Genomic DNA, 13,209 nt, shown 5'->3' on the forward strand with positions numbered 1-13,209 from the left:
ATTAGGTGACCGTGATTGTTTGAGGGCCAATAAATATGCTTGTCATAAATCATTAACCGTTTGCAATGTCTTGTTATTTATAATAAGGCTTTAGATTAGGTGACTGAAGACAAGAACGATCATCAGTGTTTTTGTAAAATGTTCAGTGGAAATTAATTCTTGTTTGACACATTTTAAAGTGAAAAATCTGAGTTTCAGCATCAACCTGTTACCGTGGAATTCCCCTTTACTGTTTTTACCAGCGCTGTCTGATCTTGGCACTTCCGAACACTAGACTTGGCTATTGGTGCATAGAAATGAGCCTCTCATATCAATAGATTAATACTGTAGAAAAAAATAATAATTCAAGAGATGGCTCTCCCAACAGTCAGCTCAGGGCTCAGTTTTGCATTTATAATTAATTCCACCGTAATATATTTCTCATGAGTTGCGCAAGGTCGCTTCATGCTGATTTTTATTTAGTGTGGATGAATGGGGCTGAGGTCTCCCACACTACTGATAGGCTAACCTTTTAACTTTTCTCTGAAATCCATTCAAACGTGTGTCCTGCAGAGCAGTGGCCGGCTCATGTGACATTTTCTTAGTCTCCTGTGTTTGGATATGGAATTACAGGTGTGATTTTTACCAGCTGGACTTGGCTATCATTACCATCATCCACGGAACGGAATATGTATTATCAGTTGAGGGCCTCAATGAGATGTTCCCTGATTCATTTGGAGTCGAATGAAGGAGGGGAAAACACTGTCCACACATTGGTCCCAGTTGTCGCAGTGTCATGACGTTGCCCTCTCTCTGGGCACAGAGAGCACAGTTGAACCCCCTCCCTCTGCACCAGGCCTTTTCTATGCACCATCCCCCAACCTCTATACTTCTGACACTACTGTGGTGAAGGCGGTCGTAAAATTCCAAAGGAGAATGTCCCGCCTCATGGCCCAGTATAAAGAGACAGAGGGGTTTCATAGAGAGACAAAGGAGTCTTCCAACTCACAGAATTGGAGAACCAAACGACATTTATGTTCTGGAGAAGGTATAAAAGATCGGTGAAGAATCCAGCTACGAACTGGTCTGCTTGGTACAATTTTGTGAGGCTCATTAGAGACAATATGGCCATATTACCATACTAAGGTTTATATACTAACCTCAGCGATGAGACTTACATCTAATGGTTGTATAAAATTATTTAATAAGATTAAAGCTATTTGGAATATGTTGAGAGGCTATGTACTGACGTTAATGTGATAGAATTGTATTTCTGTTCAAAGCTTAACTCAGTCATCGGCACGCCCCCAGGGACACAGACAGGACAAGGCGTCATGTGACAGGCTTTTCTATGTTCAGTATAAAACCTCCACCCAGAATTACTTTCTTGAGACCAGGCCTCCACTCCATTACGAGTTGGCCAATAGGTTTGACCATGCCTTCCTCTACTGAACTTTAACCATACCACGTGGTTAAACTATCGATACAGAATAATAACAAGTCTTTGATATTAAGTACTAGTCTGCAGCTAGAATTCGGTATCATTGAACGCGAAGACCGACGAAACATCCATTCTATAACGACATTAATGAATGTCGCTTTGAAAGATCCATTCTGAGAGAGAGAGAGAGAAAGAGAGAGAGAGAACTCTCCAACAAGGATAACGACGACACACTGAGCGTAAATATATATTGATTGCAATTGTTCCCGAATGAGTGAGCGTTCATGTGCAAAGGATTAGCATATCAATTGTTAATATTTATCAACTCTGTAGGGTCTTCTCAGCTGACTCCCCCCCTTTGTTTGGTTTAACAAGCCGCCATGCCGGTTTAGCCCACTAGGGCACATTACTCTACCAATTCTTTGTGACGATAACTACTGTTTGTATGCTTTATGTGAATTACTTTGTTTAGTAAATAAATTATTTTAAGACAGTTGATGTATGGATGATTTAGTAAAGACTGGGTTCGTGCAGATACAACAATTTACGACGTTTGGAATGAGACTGACGCGAGGTAAAATACACCATTTAAAATAGAAGATAATCGGCCTATACTATAATATAATATATAATGTTATAATATAGAAAAGTTATATTAGGAAAATTATAACTTTAATCTGAATATTTTCCTTGGTGCCCCAATCTCCTAGTTAATTACAGTTAAACGATTAATCAGTTTAATCGCGTAATAATAATAACAGGGAGTTATTTTGATAAGCATGTCTTCAGTTAATGGTGCCCAAAGACACGACACAGCATGAGGGGAAATTCAGTATTGTGTTTCTAAATTTGCAGCAGTTCTCCCTCAAGTCACTGAAAGAGACCAGTGCTGGCAGGGAGGTCTGAAGTGGATAGTAGGACACTCCACATGGGCGAGGGCAAAGGAAAACAAAGGATTAGATTCATTTTAAAATGCGCTGGTGATTAAATCATATTGTAGTAAAGGATATTTGTGTTTTCTGTAGGGTACTCCTCCTGGAGACTGCCTATTCGATTAATTTTCATAAGGTTTCCAGTCTACCACAGCCAGATTGTTTTTGGGCTACAGGCGGCAAGAGAGACTCCATATAGGGGCTATTGTTTTTTCTAGAGCAGCAGAGTAACCAAAACACGCACACTATCTAATTTCAACATCCGCTCCTCCTGAATTGATTTTCTTTCGAAGTAGGCTAATCCATTACCCTGCGGTGGAATGCAAAAACTTTTCACCAAGGCTAAAACCTTTTTTTCCCCTTGGTAATATCTGTAACATGTTCAAACAAACCTTTGCCTAAGAGAAAGTTCCCCCTGCTGCTACTGCACCTGCTCTAGCAAAGTAAAGTTGGTGCATTATGATGTCAAGAGTAGATTGAAATCACATGCCATTCGGAGGGATTACTGTAATACTCCCAATTACAGCACTGTGTAGGTTTTTAATCCCACCCAAACAAATTTTTCCACATATTCCCACATCTCCCTCCAAATGGTCTGTCAATATCAAAATGTCAATTTTACAGAGGGCAAATCAAAATGTGCTCTCTGAAAGTTTGACTTTCAGGGGATATTCCTGAACGGTTGTTCAATTTAACGTACTGATGTTGACGCTTGAATGGGACCGAGAGACTGGAAAACAGCTTATTTCTCAAGGCCATCAGACTGTTAAATAGCCATCACTAGCCAGCTACCACCCGGTTACTCAACCCTGCACCTTAGAGGCTGGTGCCCTATATACATAGACATGGAATCACTGGTCACTTTAATAATGGAACACAATGCCTTAATCATTTCATATGTATATACTGTATTTTAGTCAATCCCACTCCGACATTGCTCGTCCTAATATTTATATATTTATTGACTATTATTTTACTTTAGATTTGTGTGTATTGTTGTATATTGTTAAACATTACTGCACTTTTGGAGCTAGGAACACAAGCATTTTGCTACACCCGCAATAACATCTGATAAATATGTGTATGTGACCAATAAAACTAGATTTGAGTGTAGGTGGAACGAATAGAGCCAGCAAAATATCCCCCATGTGCTCAAGCATGACCCCACATTAATTTGTCCACCCACTCATGCCCTCAGAGATCAGTCATTTTGGTTCCTTCCTTTGTCTTGTCCCCCACTCGTGTCTGTATGAGCTCTTGAGGTGCTCTCCAAAGCTATCAGCAGAGAGGTTGTATAAAGAGAGATCAACGAGTATCTCTACTCAGCCTGTCACACTACATACTCATTGTGCAGCTAAATGTGTCAATTAATTTGGCTCCCATCTTGGAGCTCCTCCATCCTATCCACTCGTTTGAGCAGATATGTTGTTTTAAGGGTGTCGTTGAGATGAGTGTACTAGGCTGTACTGCAGTTAGTTTTACTGATGTATGCAAATTCAATAGGCTAGCCTACATAATACAGTTATTTGATTAAACAATGTGTTTGGCCTTTCTGAGACAAATACAATAAAATGTAAGTGCTTTGTCCATCTGTCTCTTTGCAGGAGGGGCATATTATTTGATATCCAGAAGTTTGGGGCCAGAGTTTGGCGGCTCCATTGGTCTGATCTTTGCCTTTGCCAATGCTGTGGCTGTCGCCATGTACGTGGTGGGCTTCGCCGAGACGGTTGTGGAGCTCCTCGGAGTAAGTTACCCAATCTTTCCCCACGTCATCATCCAAGATCAACATTTTCTTTCAGTTTTATTTGTTACTTTTTTCATTTTGATTAAATATTTGTTTTTCCCTAAAAGGTTAACTTGAAGATTCAATAATACTGCTGAAAAAGCCTACTTTTTAACACCATTGTTTCCACATCTCTAATAAGCGGTGAGGGACGTTCAATGTTTATTCTTGGGTTGTTTGCAAGGAGGACTGAAAACCCACTATTTATTTAGGGGCAGCTCATGCAAAGTTAATAATGATGACTCTTCTCCTTTGATCTTTGACGTATTTTAAGCAAGGCTCAGCGTGGTACAATCCTGCCCCCACACGGCCTATTGGTTACTCCTTAGTCACAGATGAGGGCCGTTTTTTTGCACTTTGCTGATTGCAGTGTGCCATTGGCGTCATGTGTAAGCTGCATGAAATTGGTCAGAGGATAATGAATTGTTTTCTCTGTTCATCAGAATTTCATGCCCCTGAATTTGTTTTGCATTTCAGTAGTGTTTTTTTAATTTATTTTTTATAAAATTTGGTCAGATGTTTTCCGCCTTTTTAGATGGGGTTGGTAAAAAAATGTATGTTCCATTTTACATTCCATTTTGCGAGTTAAGTTTCAAACTCGGTTGTAAAGAAGTTGAAAATAAAAGTAAAGCAAAATATTTGCAGTGCTTTTTCAACTGGCCAGTATCACAGTAACGTAGCTGAACACTAGACGGCCAGCTATGAATTTGAGTGTTTCTCCTACCTCTTGGTCTGACAGTGAAGTTAATATTCTCCCGTGATTTCTCAGAGCGTGGATTGCATTATGATGGATGAGATCAATGACATCCGAATCATCGGCACCATCACCGTCATCCTTCTTCTGGGTATCTCCGTGGCAGGGATGGAATGGGAAGCTAAGGTATGATGATAACATACAACTAGGTTTGATAGAAACCATGACTGAGGGCTCTATTCAATCTAGAACTTAAGGTGATATTGAACTGCAACTCATGTCTGACGTCAAGCTGAAATTGACCTCAAATAAGCAGAATTCCATCCAGACTGACTGAATGCAGACATTGATGTACACTGTGCAGTAGGCTAGATGTAATACATTGCTCTGTTTTGTGGTTAATGCTAGTTCGGAGTTGTGGTGAAAGTGTACAGTTGAAGTCTGAAGTTTACATACACCTTAGCCAAATACATTTAAACTCAGTAGAGAGAATGATTTATTTCAGCTTTTATTTCTTTCATCACATTCCCAGTGGGTCAGAACTTTACATACACTCAACTAATATTTGTTAGCATTGCCTTTAAATTGTTTAACTTGTGTCAAACGTCTTGGGTAGCCTTCCACAAGCTTCCCACAATTAGTTGGGTGAATTTTGGCCCATTCCTCCTGACAGAGCTGGTGTAACTGAGTCAGGTTTGTAGGCCTCCTTGCTCGTTCACACTTTTTTAGTTCTGCCCACAAATTTTTTATGGGATTGAGGTCAGGGCTTTGTGATGGCCACTCCAAAACCTTGACTTTGTTGTCCTTAAGCCATTTTTCCACAACTTTGGGAGTATGCTTGGGGTTATTGTCCAGTTGGAAGACACATTTGCGACGAAACTTCCTGACTGATGTCTTGATGTCACTTCAATATATCCACAAAATTTTCCTCCCTCATGATGCCATCTATTTTGTGAAGTGCAGTCCCTCCTGCAGCAAAGCACCCCCACAACATGATGCTGCCACCCCCGTGCTTCACGATTGGGATGGTGTTCTTCGGCTTGCAAACATCCCCCTTTTTCCTCCAAACATAACGATGGTCATTATGGCCAAACAGTTCTATTTTTGTTTCATCAGACGAGAGGACATTTCTCCAAAAAGTATGATCTTTGTCCACATGTGCATTTGCAAACCGTAGTCTGGCTTTTTAATGGCGGTTTTGGAGCAGTGGCTTCTTCCTTGCTGAGCGGCCTTTCAGGTTCTGTTGATATAGGACTCGTTTTACTGTGGATATAGATACTTTTGTACCTGTTTCCTCCAGCATCTTCACAAGGTCCTTTGTTGTTGTTCTGGGATTGATTTGCACTTTTCGAAGCAAAGTACTTTCATCTCTAGGAGACAGAACGCGTCTCCTTCCTGAGCGGTATGACGGCTGCGTGGTCCCATGGTGTTTATATTTGCGTACTATTGTTTGTACAGATGAACGTGGTACCTTCAGGCGTTTTGAAAATTGCTCCCAAGGATGAACTAGACTTGTGGAGGTCTCCAATTTTTTTTCTGAGGTCTTGGCTGATTTCTTTAGATTTTCCCATGATGTCAAGCAAAGAGGCACTGAGTTTGAAGGTAGGCCTTGAAATACATCCACAGGTACACCTCCAATTGATTCAAATGATGTAAATTAGCCTATCAGAAGCTTCTAAAGCCATGACATATTTTCTGGAATTTTCCAAGCTGTTTAAAGACACAGTCAACTTACTGTATGTAAACTTCTGACCCACTGGAATTGTGATACAGTGAATTATAAGTTAAATAATATGTCTCTAAACAATTGTTGGAAAAATTACTTGTATCATGCACAAAGTAGATGTCCTAACCGACTTGCCAAAACTATAGTTTGTTAACAAGAAATGTGTGGAGTGGTTGAAAAACTAGATTTAATGACTCCAACCTAAGTGTATGTAAACTTCCGATTGTAACTAACATGTTCATTCTGTCCACAGGCTCAGATATTCCTGCTGGTCGTTCTGATTACGGCCATCTTCAACTACTTCATTGGATCCTTCATCCCACTCAAGTCCAAGGAGTCGCAGGGCTTCTTTGGCTACGACAGTATGACCCTGTTTGGTTCTCCCTTTACACAACACAAACTGACATGACTGTCAAGCAAAAGTAAAGACAGTCCAAGACGTGTCAAGTGAAATTAGATTGACACAGTTCCGGTGGTTTTGTTGTGGAGCTATAATTCTGAATTAATGTATTCTTCTCTGAACTCATGATCTACATGACTACTGTATGCAGTATGACATACTGGCTACTCAAAGTTGTACTAGAGATTTTTTTTATGAAATCACAAGACCAAACCAATTGTATTATTTGTAATTCACTTTGCGACCTGATTCCAACTCACAGATCAACTGATCGAGTCTGGCTGTCCTAAGATACGCACTGCACGCTTTGTAACTATTGCTCTCCCTTGCATTCTCTCTTGATCTGCTCACCTCTCCTTTCTCTCTATTTCTCTTTCCCCCTGCTCTCTTGCTCTAAGGTGCGATTATGATGGAGAACATGGGTCCGGACTTCCGAGGCACAGAGTCCTTTTTCTCCGTCTTTGCCATCTTCTTCCCTGCAGCCACTGGCATTCTGGCTGGCGCCAACATATCAGGAGATCTTTCTGTAAGAACCCCTGGTCATTGCTTAGAACAAAACAAGCAGATTACTTATCCCAATTCATATAAAAAGGTTACAATCAAAGGAACTCATATTGTCTTGATTAAAAGCTTAATGTGTGGGACTTGATATGAAATCAGTGTGGGGGACTAGGCATTTCTTTATATTCACAGGACCCACAACTGGCCATTCCAAGAGGAACACTCTTAGCCATTCTGATCACTGGCATTGTCTACCTGGGGGTTGCCATTTCTACTGGTATGTGGAATTTCTTCTCATTTGTCCTGAACAAGACTGAATAAATTATACATATTACATATAGAGAGTTTGTGACAATTTGTCTCTTGTTTCTCATTAAAGGCTCTTGCATTGTGAGAGACGCCACAGGAAATGGCAATGACACACTCAGTGCACAGTTCATGGCCAACTGCACTGACGCCGCCTGCAAGTTTGGCTATGACTTCTCCTCCTGCAAGGGTGACGACGGCCAGTACAACTGCAGATACGGACTCCAGAACGACTTCCAGGTACATTACATGACTGCACTACAAAAGTATGTGGACACCTGCTCGTCGAACATCTCATACCAAAATCGTGGGCATTAATATGGAGTTGGTCCCCCTCTTTGCTGCTATAACAGCCTCCACTCTTCTGGGAAGGCTTTCCACTAGATGTTGGAACATTGCTGCAGAGACTTGTTTCCATTCAGCCACGAGCATTAGCGAGGTCAGGCACTGATGTTGTGCGATTAGGCCTGGCTCACAGTCTGCTTTACAATTCATCCCAAAGGTGTTCAGTGGGGTTGAGGTCAGAGCTCTGTGCAGGCCAGTCAAATTCTTCCACACCGATCTTGACAAACCATTTCTGTATGAACCTCACTTTGTGCACGGGGGCACTGTCATGCTGCAACAGGAAAGGGCCTTCCCAAAACGTTTGCCACATTTGGAAGCATAGCATTTCTAGAATACCATTGTATGCTGTAGCGTTAAGATTTCCCATCACTCGAACTAAGGGGCCTAGCCCGAACCATGAAAAACAACCCCAGACCATTATTCCTCCTCCACCAAACTTTACAGTTGGCACTATACGTTGGGGCAGGTAGCTTTCTCCTGGCATCCGCCAAACCCAGATTTGTCCGTCAGACTGCCAAATGATGAAGCATGATTCATCACTCCAGAGAACGTGTTTCCACTGCTCCAGAATCCAATTGCGGCACGCTTTACACCACTCCAGCCGAGGCTTGGCATTGCGCATGGTGATCTTAGGCTTGTGTGCGGCTCCTGGCTTGTGTGCGGCTCCCGGCTCCTCAACTCATTTAATTAAGCTCCCGACAAACATGTATTGTGCTGACGTTGCTTCCAGAGGCAGTTTGGTACGCTGTAGTGAGTGTTGCAATCGAGGACACACTATTTTTACACGCTTCAGCACTCAGCGGTCCCATTTTGTGAGCTTTTGTGGCCTACCACTTCGCCGTTGTTGTCCTAGATGGTTGGAATTCACAATAACAGCACTTACAGTTCACTGGGGCAGCTCTAGCAGGGCAGAAATTTGACCAACTGACTTGTTGGAAAGGTGGCATCCTGTGATTGTGCCACGTTGAAAGTCACTGAGCTCTTCAGTAAGGTCATTCTACGGCCAATGTTTGTCCTATGGAGATTGCATGGCTGTGTGCTCAATTTTCTACATCTGTCAGCAACGGGTGTGGCTGAAATAGCAGAATCCTCTAATTTGGATGGGTGTCCACATACTTTGTGTGTATATAGTGCATGTCTGATTGGGTGATGTTTGCCACCTAGAACGGCAGCCATTTTGTGTCAATTTTTATCACCGTTGAGTGGTGAGGGGAACTTGAAGAAACGTACATACTTAGTCCTCTTCGTCCCGGGTGGGACAGAAGTTGTCGAAGAAAGGTATGGCCTTATGGGCTCAGCTGCTTAACCGGTATCATGCCTTTTCCTTAGGTCATGAGCATCGTGTCCGGGTTCGGCCCCATCATCAACGCCGGAATCTTCTCCGCCACTCTGTCCTCTGCCCTGGCTTCTCTGGTCAGCGCCCCCAAAGTGTTCCAGGTAAGCCCCTAGACTCCGTCCTCAGATCCTGCTTCCTTAATCTGTCCCTGCTAGTCACGTTATGCTTTTACCATATTATCCATACTTTATGGAATAGCCTGCAGAGTTTATGCACACGTCCTGTTATAGTTACTGTCCCATAGACACAAATCAAAGGCAAGGTTGTGATCTTGTATCCCAATGTTCCTCAGGTCATCATCTAGTGTCCCATCTGCTGATTAGTATAGCGGTGTCCAATTCCAATGGTTTTTCCTTCTCCTCCAGGCTCTATGCAAAGACAACATCTACCCCGGCCTTGAGATGTTCGCCAAGGGATATGGCAAGAACAACGAGCCCCTTCGCGGCTACATCCTCACCTTCTGCATCGCTCTGGCCTTCATCCTCATTGGTAATTACGCTGTCCAGGTTTAGCCATCTAACAATGACACTATTATTCACAATATGACATTCTGTAGTATGTCATGAAAATGTAATTCAGTATTATGTCAGTATATCATTCAGTAGTACATCAGTAATATGTAATTTAGTAGTATAATTTAGTCCTAAAGTGTACTATTGAATGTCTATGGACAGTTCCTTATGAACAACTAAACTGCCATGTTTTTGTCTTTATTTTAGCCCAGTTGAACGTTATCGCTCCCATCATCTCCAACTTCTTCCTGGCCTCCTATGCTCTCATCAACTTCTCTGTATTCCACGCCTCTCTGGCCAACTCTCCAGGTAAGTCCTTTTGGGACAACAACACTTTCCAGAGGAAAAGTTATATCTGCAGAAAGTCTGGAATTTCAATGCAACCAAAAAACAGAGCCCCAAAGGTCCTGACTATGGCCAGAATGAAGTCATGAGTCTTAACAGTTAAGTCATTAGGCGTAAAGGTGAGATTTAATAGGAAATAGGACTTCCAAACTAATTATTTATAGGTGGGGGCAGTCCTCACTCTGTCATTCTTAGTGATATGCATGGCTCCACTGGTATGCGTTGCATCGAGTCGCATCTACCTTTGCCATTCCCCAAGTTGCTTGAGCCTTGAGATAACAGATGTAATGACATGCCTGAGTTATGGGAACATTTTCATAACTGGAGAATTGTTTTATTAAAGAATGGCAACTGCGATCTTTCTGATAAGGCCCACAGTTTTCTTCTTAAGGAAGTAAATTGGAAGAAATGGGATTGTCTCAATGGCTCTCAGTATTATGCAAATGATTGATAGATACTTGGTTGAAAGCAATACTGCTGGGAAACATGTACTGCTGCTTATTATTCAATGCAACACATTCCGTATATTGGATTTGACCCTTGTCTGACTGATGTGATTTGTGTAGAAGTCAAACCTCCAGGGACTGGGGTTTAGTAGTGAGGCTAGCTTGGCATGATGGCACAGTGTCATTAAATATCACTTAGTTGATCCAAGCTGGATGATGTCCACTCAGTTTCAACTGTCAGTCTATTGGTGTCAAGAAATCAAGATATTTACTGTTATTTTTTGTACCTAATGGTCATCAATTGTGCCTTAATCAAGATGGAAAAAACAAATGAGTGTACGAATTTGAAACGACCATTTCATTGTTGTATCATCCAGCAGTTGTTGTATAAAGTGATGTTTGTTTTTCTGTTAATACCACAAAAAAAGCCCTAGGAGAACGCCAGGTACAGATTTTATATCTAATTCTGACATTGTCCACGCAGACCATTTTAATTACACGGATTTAAAGGGTACATGACTCACTAGAGGCAAGGCAATAGACACTTGGCTTCTCGCCTCTGGAAACTCAAACTGGCAATGTCTAACGCCTTTTCTGGCCACCTAGAGCCCATTTTTGCTCTCCCATGAGTGTATGTAAAAACGGGCATGGGGCAAAGAATGACGTCACTCCAATGTACCCTTTATGTCCTGTGGTTTTTGTAGTTCTTGTCATTGTGTAACCGTGCGCACAGTTAAACTGTGCCCCATTGTACCAGTTTACTAAACTCCCACTAGTCTAGTCTCTTTAGTATCTAATTAACTGGGATCCAGTAGTGGATGTAACATTATTGTGTAATGTTTTCTACACCATTTTTAATCCAAGTGCATATCCATGCTCTTTCCTTAAATTAGTGACATTGCTATATTAAGCCGCCGCCCATTTTTTATGATTCAGTAATTTCACTTATAACAATGATGTTTGTTGGAATATGTGAAGAAGTAATGCAAGTCATAAATGAACAAGAGCTCTCAGCTATGGTAAGCAGCTCTCCATAGACACTTGCTGATTCTTCATAGACATGAGTGGCAGATTTGCTCTAACCTTTTGGATTCTACCTCTGTTCATGTTCGTATGTTATTCCTTAAATTTGGATATATAACCCATTCTAACCTCTCTACGGTCTTTTACAATAAGGATGAAGGTCATATGCTGGCACCCCTTGGTATTACTGACCCCCAAAGTGCATTTTTACGAGGGTCCATATAAGGGAGTCCACCTAACGTTTCTCTGACCCTTAGGGTGGCGCCCCAGCTTCAAGTTCTACAACATGTGGGTGTCCCTAGCTGGAGCTGTGCTGTGCTGCGTGGTCATGTTCGTCATCAATTGGTGGGCAGCCCTGATGACCAACGTTATTGTCATGGGCCTCTACATCTATGTGAGCTACAAGAAGCCCGGTGAGTGCCTCAAGAACAGGCCAAGTCGGCCATCTTGGATTGCCTCAACGTCGACGAGTGTTATTTTGCCATTGAGAAACTTGGCTAACATGGCTTACGGTTATCTTACTTTACAAATATCATTACCATATTATTTCATGAATTAGCCTACCCTTTAATTGAAAAAATATAGCAATGTCCCCAAAAGAGGTCAATTGCTGTGAATTACACCTCACCACTTAGTGTAAATAATTTCCTAGTCTTTTGATTCCACTGAAATATCAACCTTTGTGACTAAGCCACATTAGCACAATGCACTAAAAGTCCCCTGATGCCCAAAGATGCTTTGAACACTCCCGAGTGGCGCAGCGATCTAATGCACTGCATCTCAGTGCTAGAGACGTCACTACAGACCCTGGTTCGATCCCGGGCTGTAACACAACCGGCCGTGATCGGGACTCCCATAGGGCGGCGCACAATTGGCCCAGCATCGTCCGGGTTAGGGGAGGATTTGGCCAGGGTAGGCCTTCATTGTAAATAAGAATTTGTGAATCAGGCCCCACTATTGATATTTCAATGCTGATGCATACATGTATTTTGATGAAGTGGTAAGCATTTGCATTACAATTATGTTTTTGTTGTACACCCTCTGCTGCAGTGCAGCCCAGGCCAACATGGTTGAAATGTATTTATAGCTAAACACAGGGTTGTGGAAACTGGCAGTATGACTACAGCCGAAATGAACCAGCTATTCACAATGTATTAAGGTCCGTTACATTTGAATCAGAGGGCTTGCCGCTCACAAGGGAGGCAGAATGTGGGTTGTCAAAAACAATGGCTCTCAGCCCTATTTGCAGGGTAGAACACATGTTTCCACAAAAATATTCAGTGAACTTCGTCATTCAGTCTGTTAATTAGCATACGGATTTATAAATTATTATTTTTACCTTGTACATTAATAGACTTTCCCTCCGATGTTTCTATGGTGATTTACCAAAGGGCTGGCTCATTCTTCTGTTAACTTTTCTTAAGCTGCCCACCCACGCAA

At 41.9% G+C, this 13,209-nt stretch overlaps 1 protein-coding gene across 2 annotated transcripts in view; it reads left to right on the forward strand.

Annotated features, from left to right (window-relative positions):
* The window catches only part of LOC115203784 (solute carrier family 12 member 2-like), a 99,370-nt gene that overhangs the window by 51,574 nt on the left and 34,587 nt on the right, over positions 1 to 13,209 (forward strand). For both annotated transcript variants that reach the window (XM_029768767.1, XM_029768768.1), the window contains exons 5-14: positions 3,957 to 4,096; positions 4,905 to 5,015; positions 6,809 to 6,917; positions 7,354 to 7,481; positions 7,649 to 7,733; positions 7,836 to 8,002; positions 9,437 to 9,544; positions 9,809 to 9,932; positions 10,163 to 10,264; positions 12,027 to 12,182. In XM_029768767.1, coding sequence (XP_029624627.1) covers positions 3,957 to 4,096; positions 4,905 to 5,015; positions 6,809 to 6,917; positions 7,354 to 7,481; positions 7,649 to 7,733; positions 7,836 to 8,002; positions 9,437 to 9,544; positions 9,809 to 9,932; positions 10,163 to 10,264; positions 12,027 to 12,182 — 1,230 coding nt within the window. The remainder of the gene's footprint in view (positions 1 to 3,956; positions 4,097 to 4,904; positions 5,016 to 6,808; positions 6,918 to 7,353; positions 7,482 to 7,648; positions 7,734 to 7,835; positions 8,003 to 9,436; positions 9,545 to 9,808; positions 9,933 to 10,162; positions 10,265 to 12,026; positions 12,183 to 13,209) is intronic.

This window comes from Salmo trutta, chromosome 12 (assembly GCF_901001165.1).
Source record: "Salmo trutta chromosome 12, fSalTru1.1, whole genome shotgun sequence".
In the NCBI taxonomy this organism is placed as follows: Eukaryota; Metazoa; Chordata; class Actinopteri; order Salmoniformes; family Salmonidae; genus Salmo; species Salmo trutta.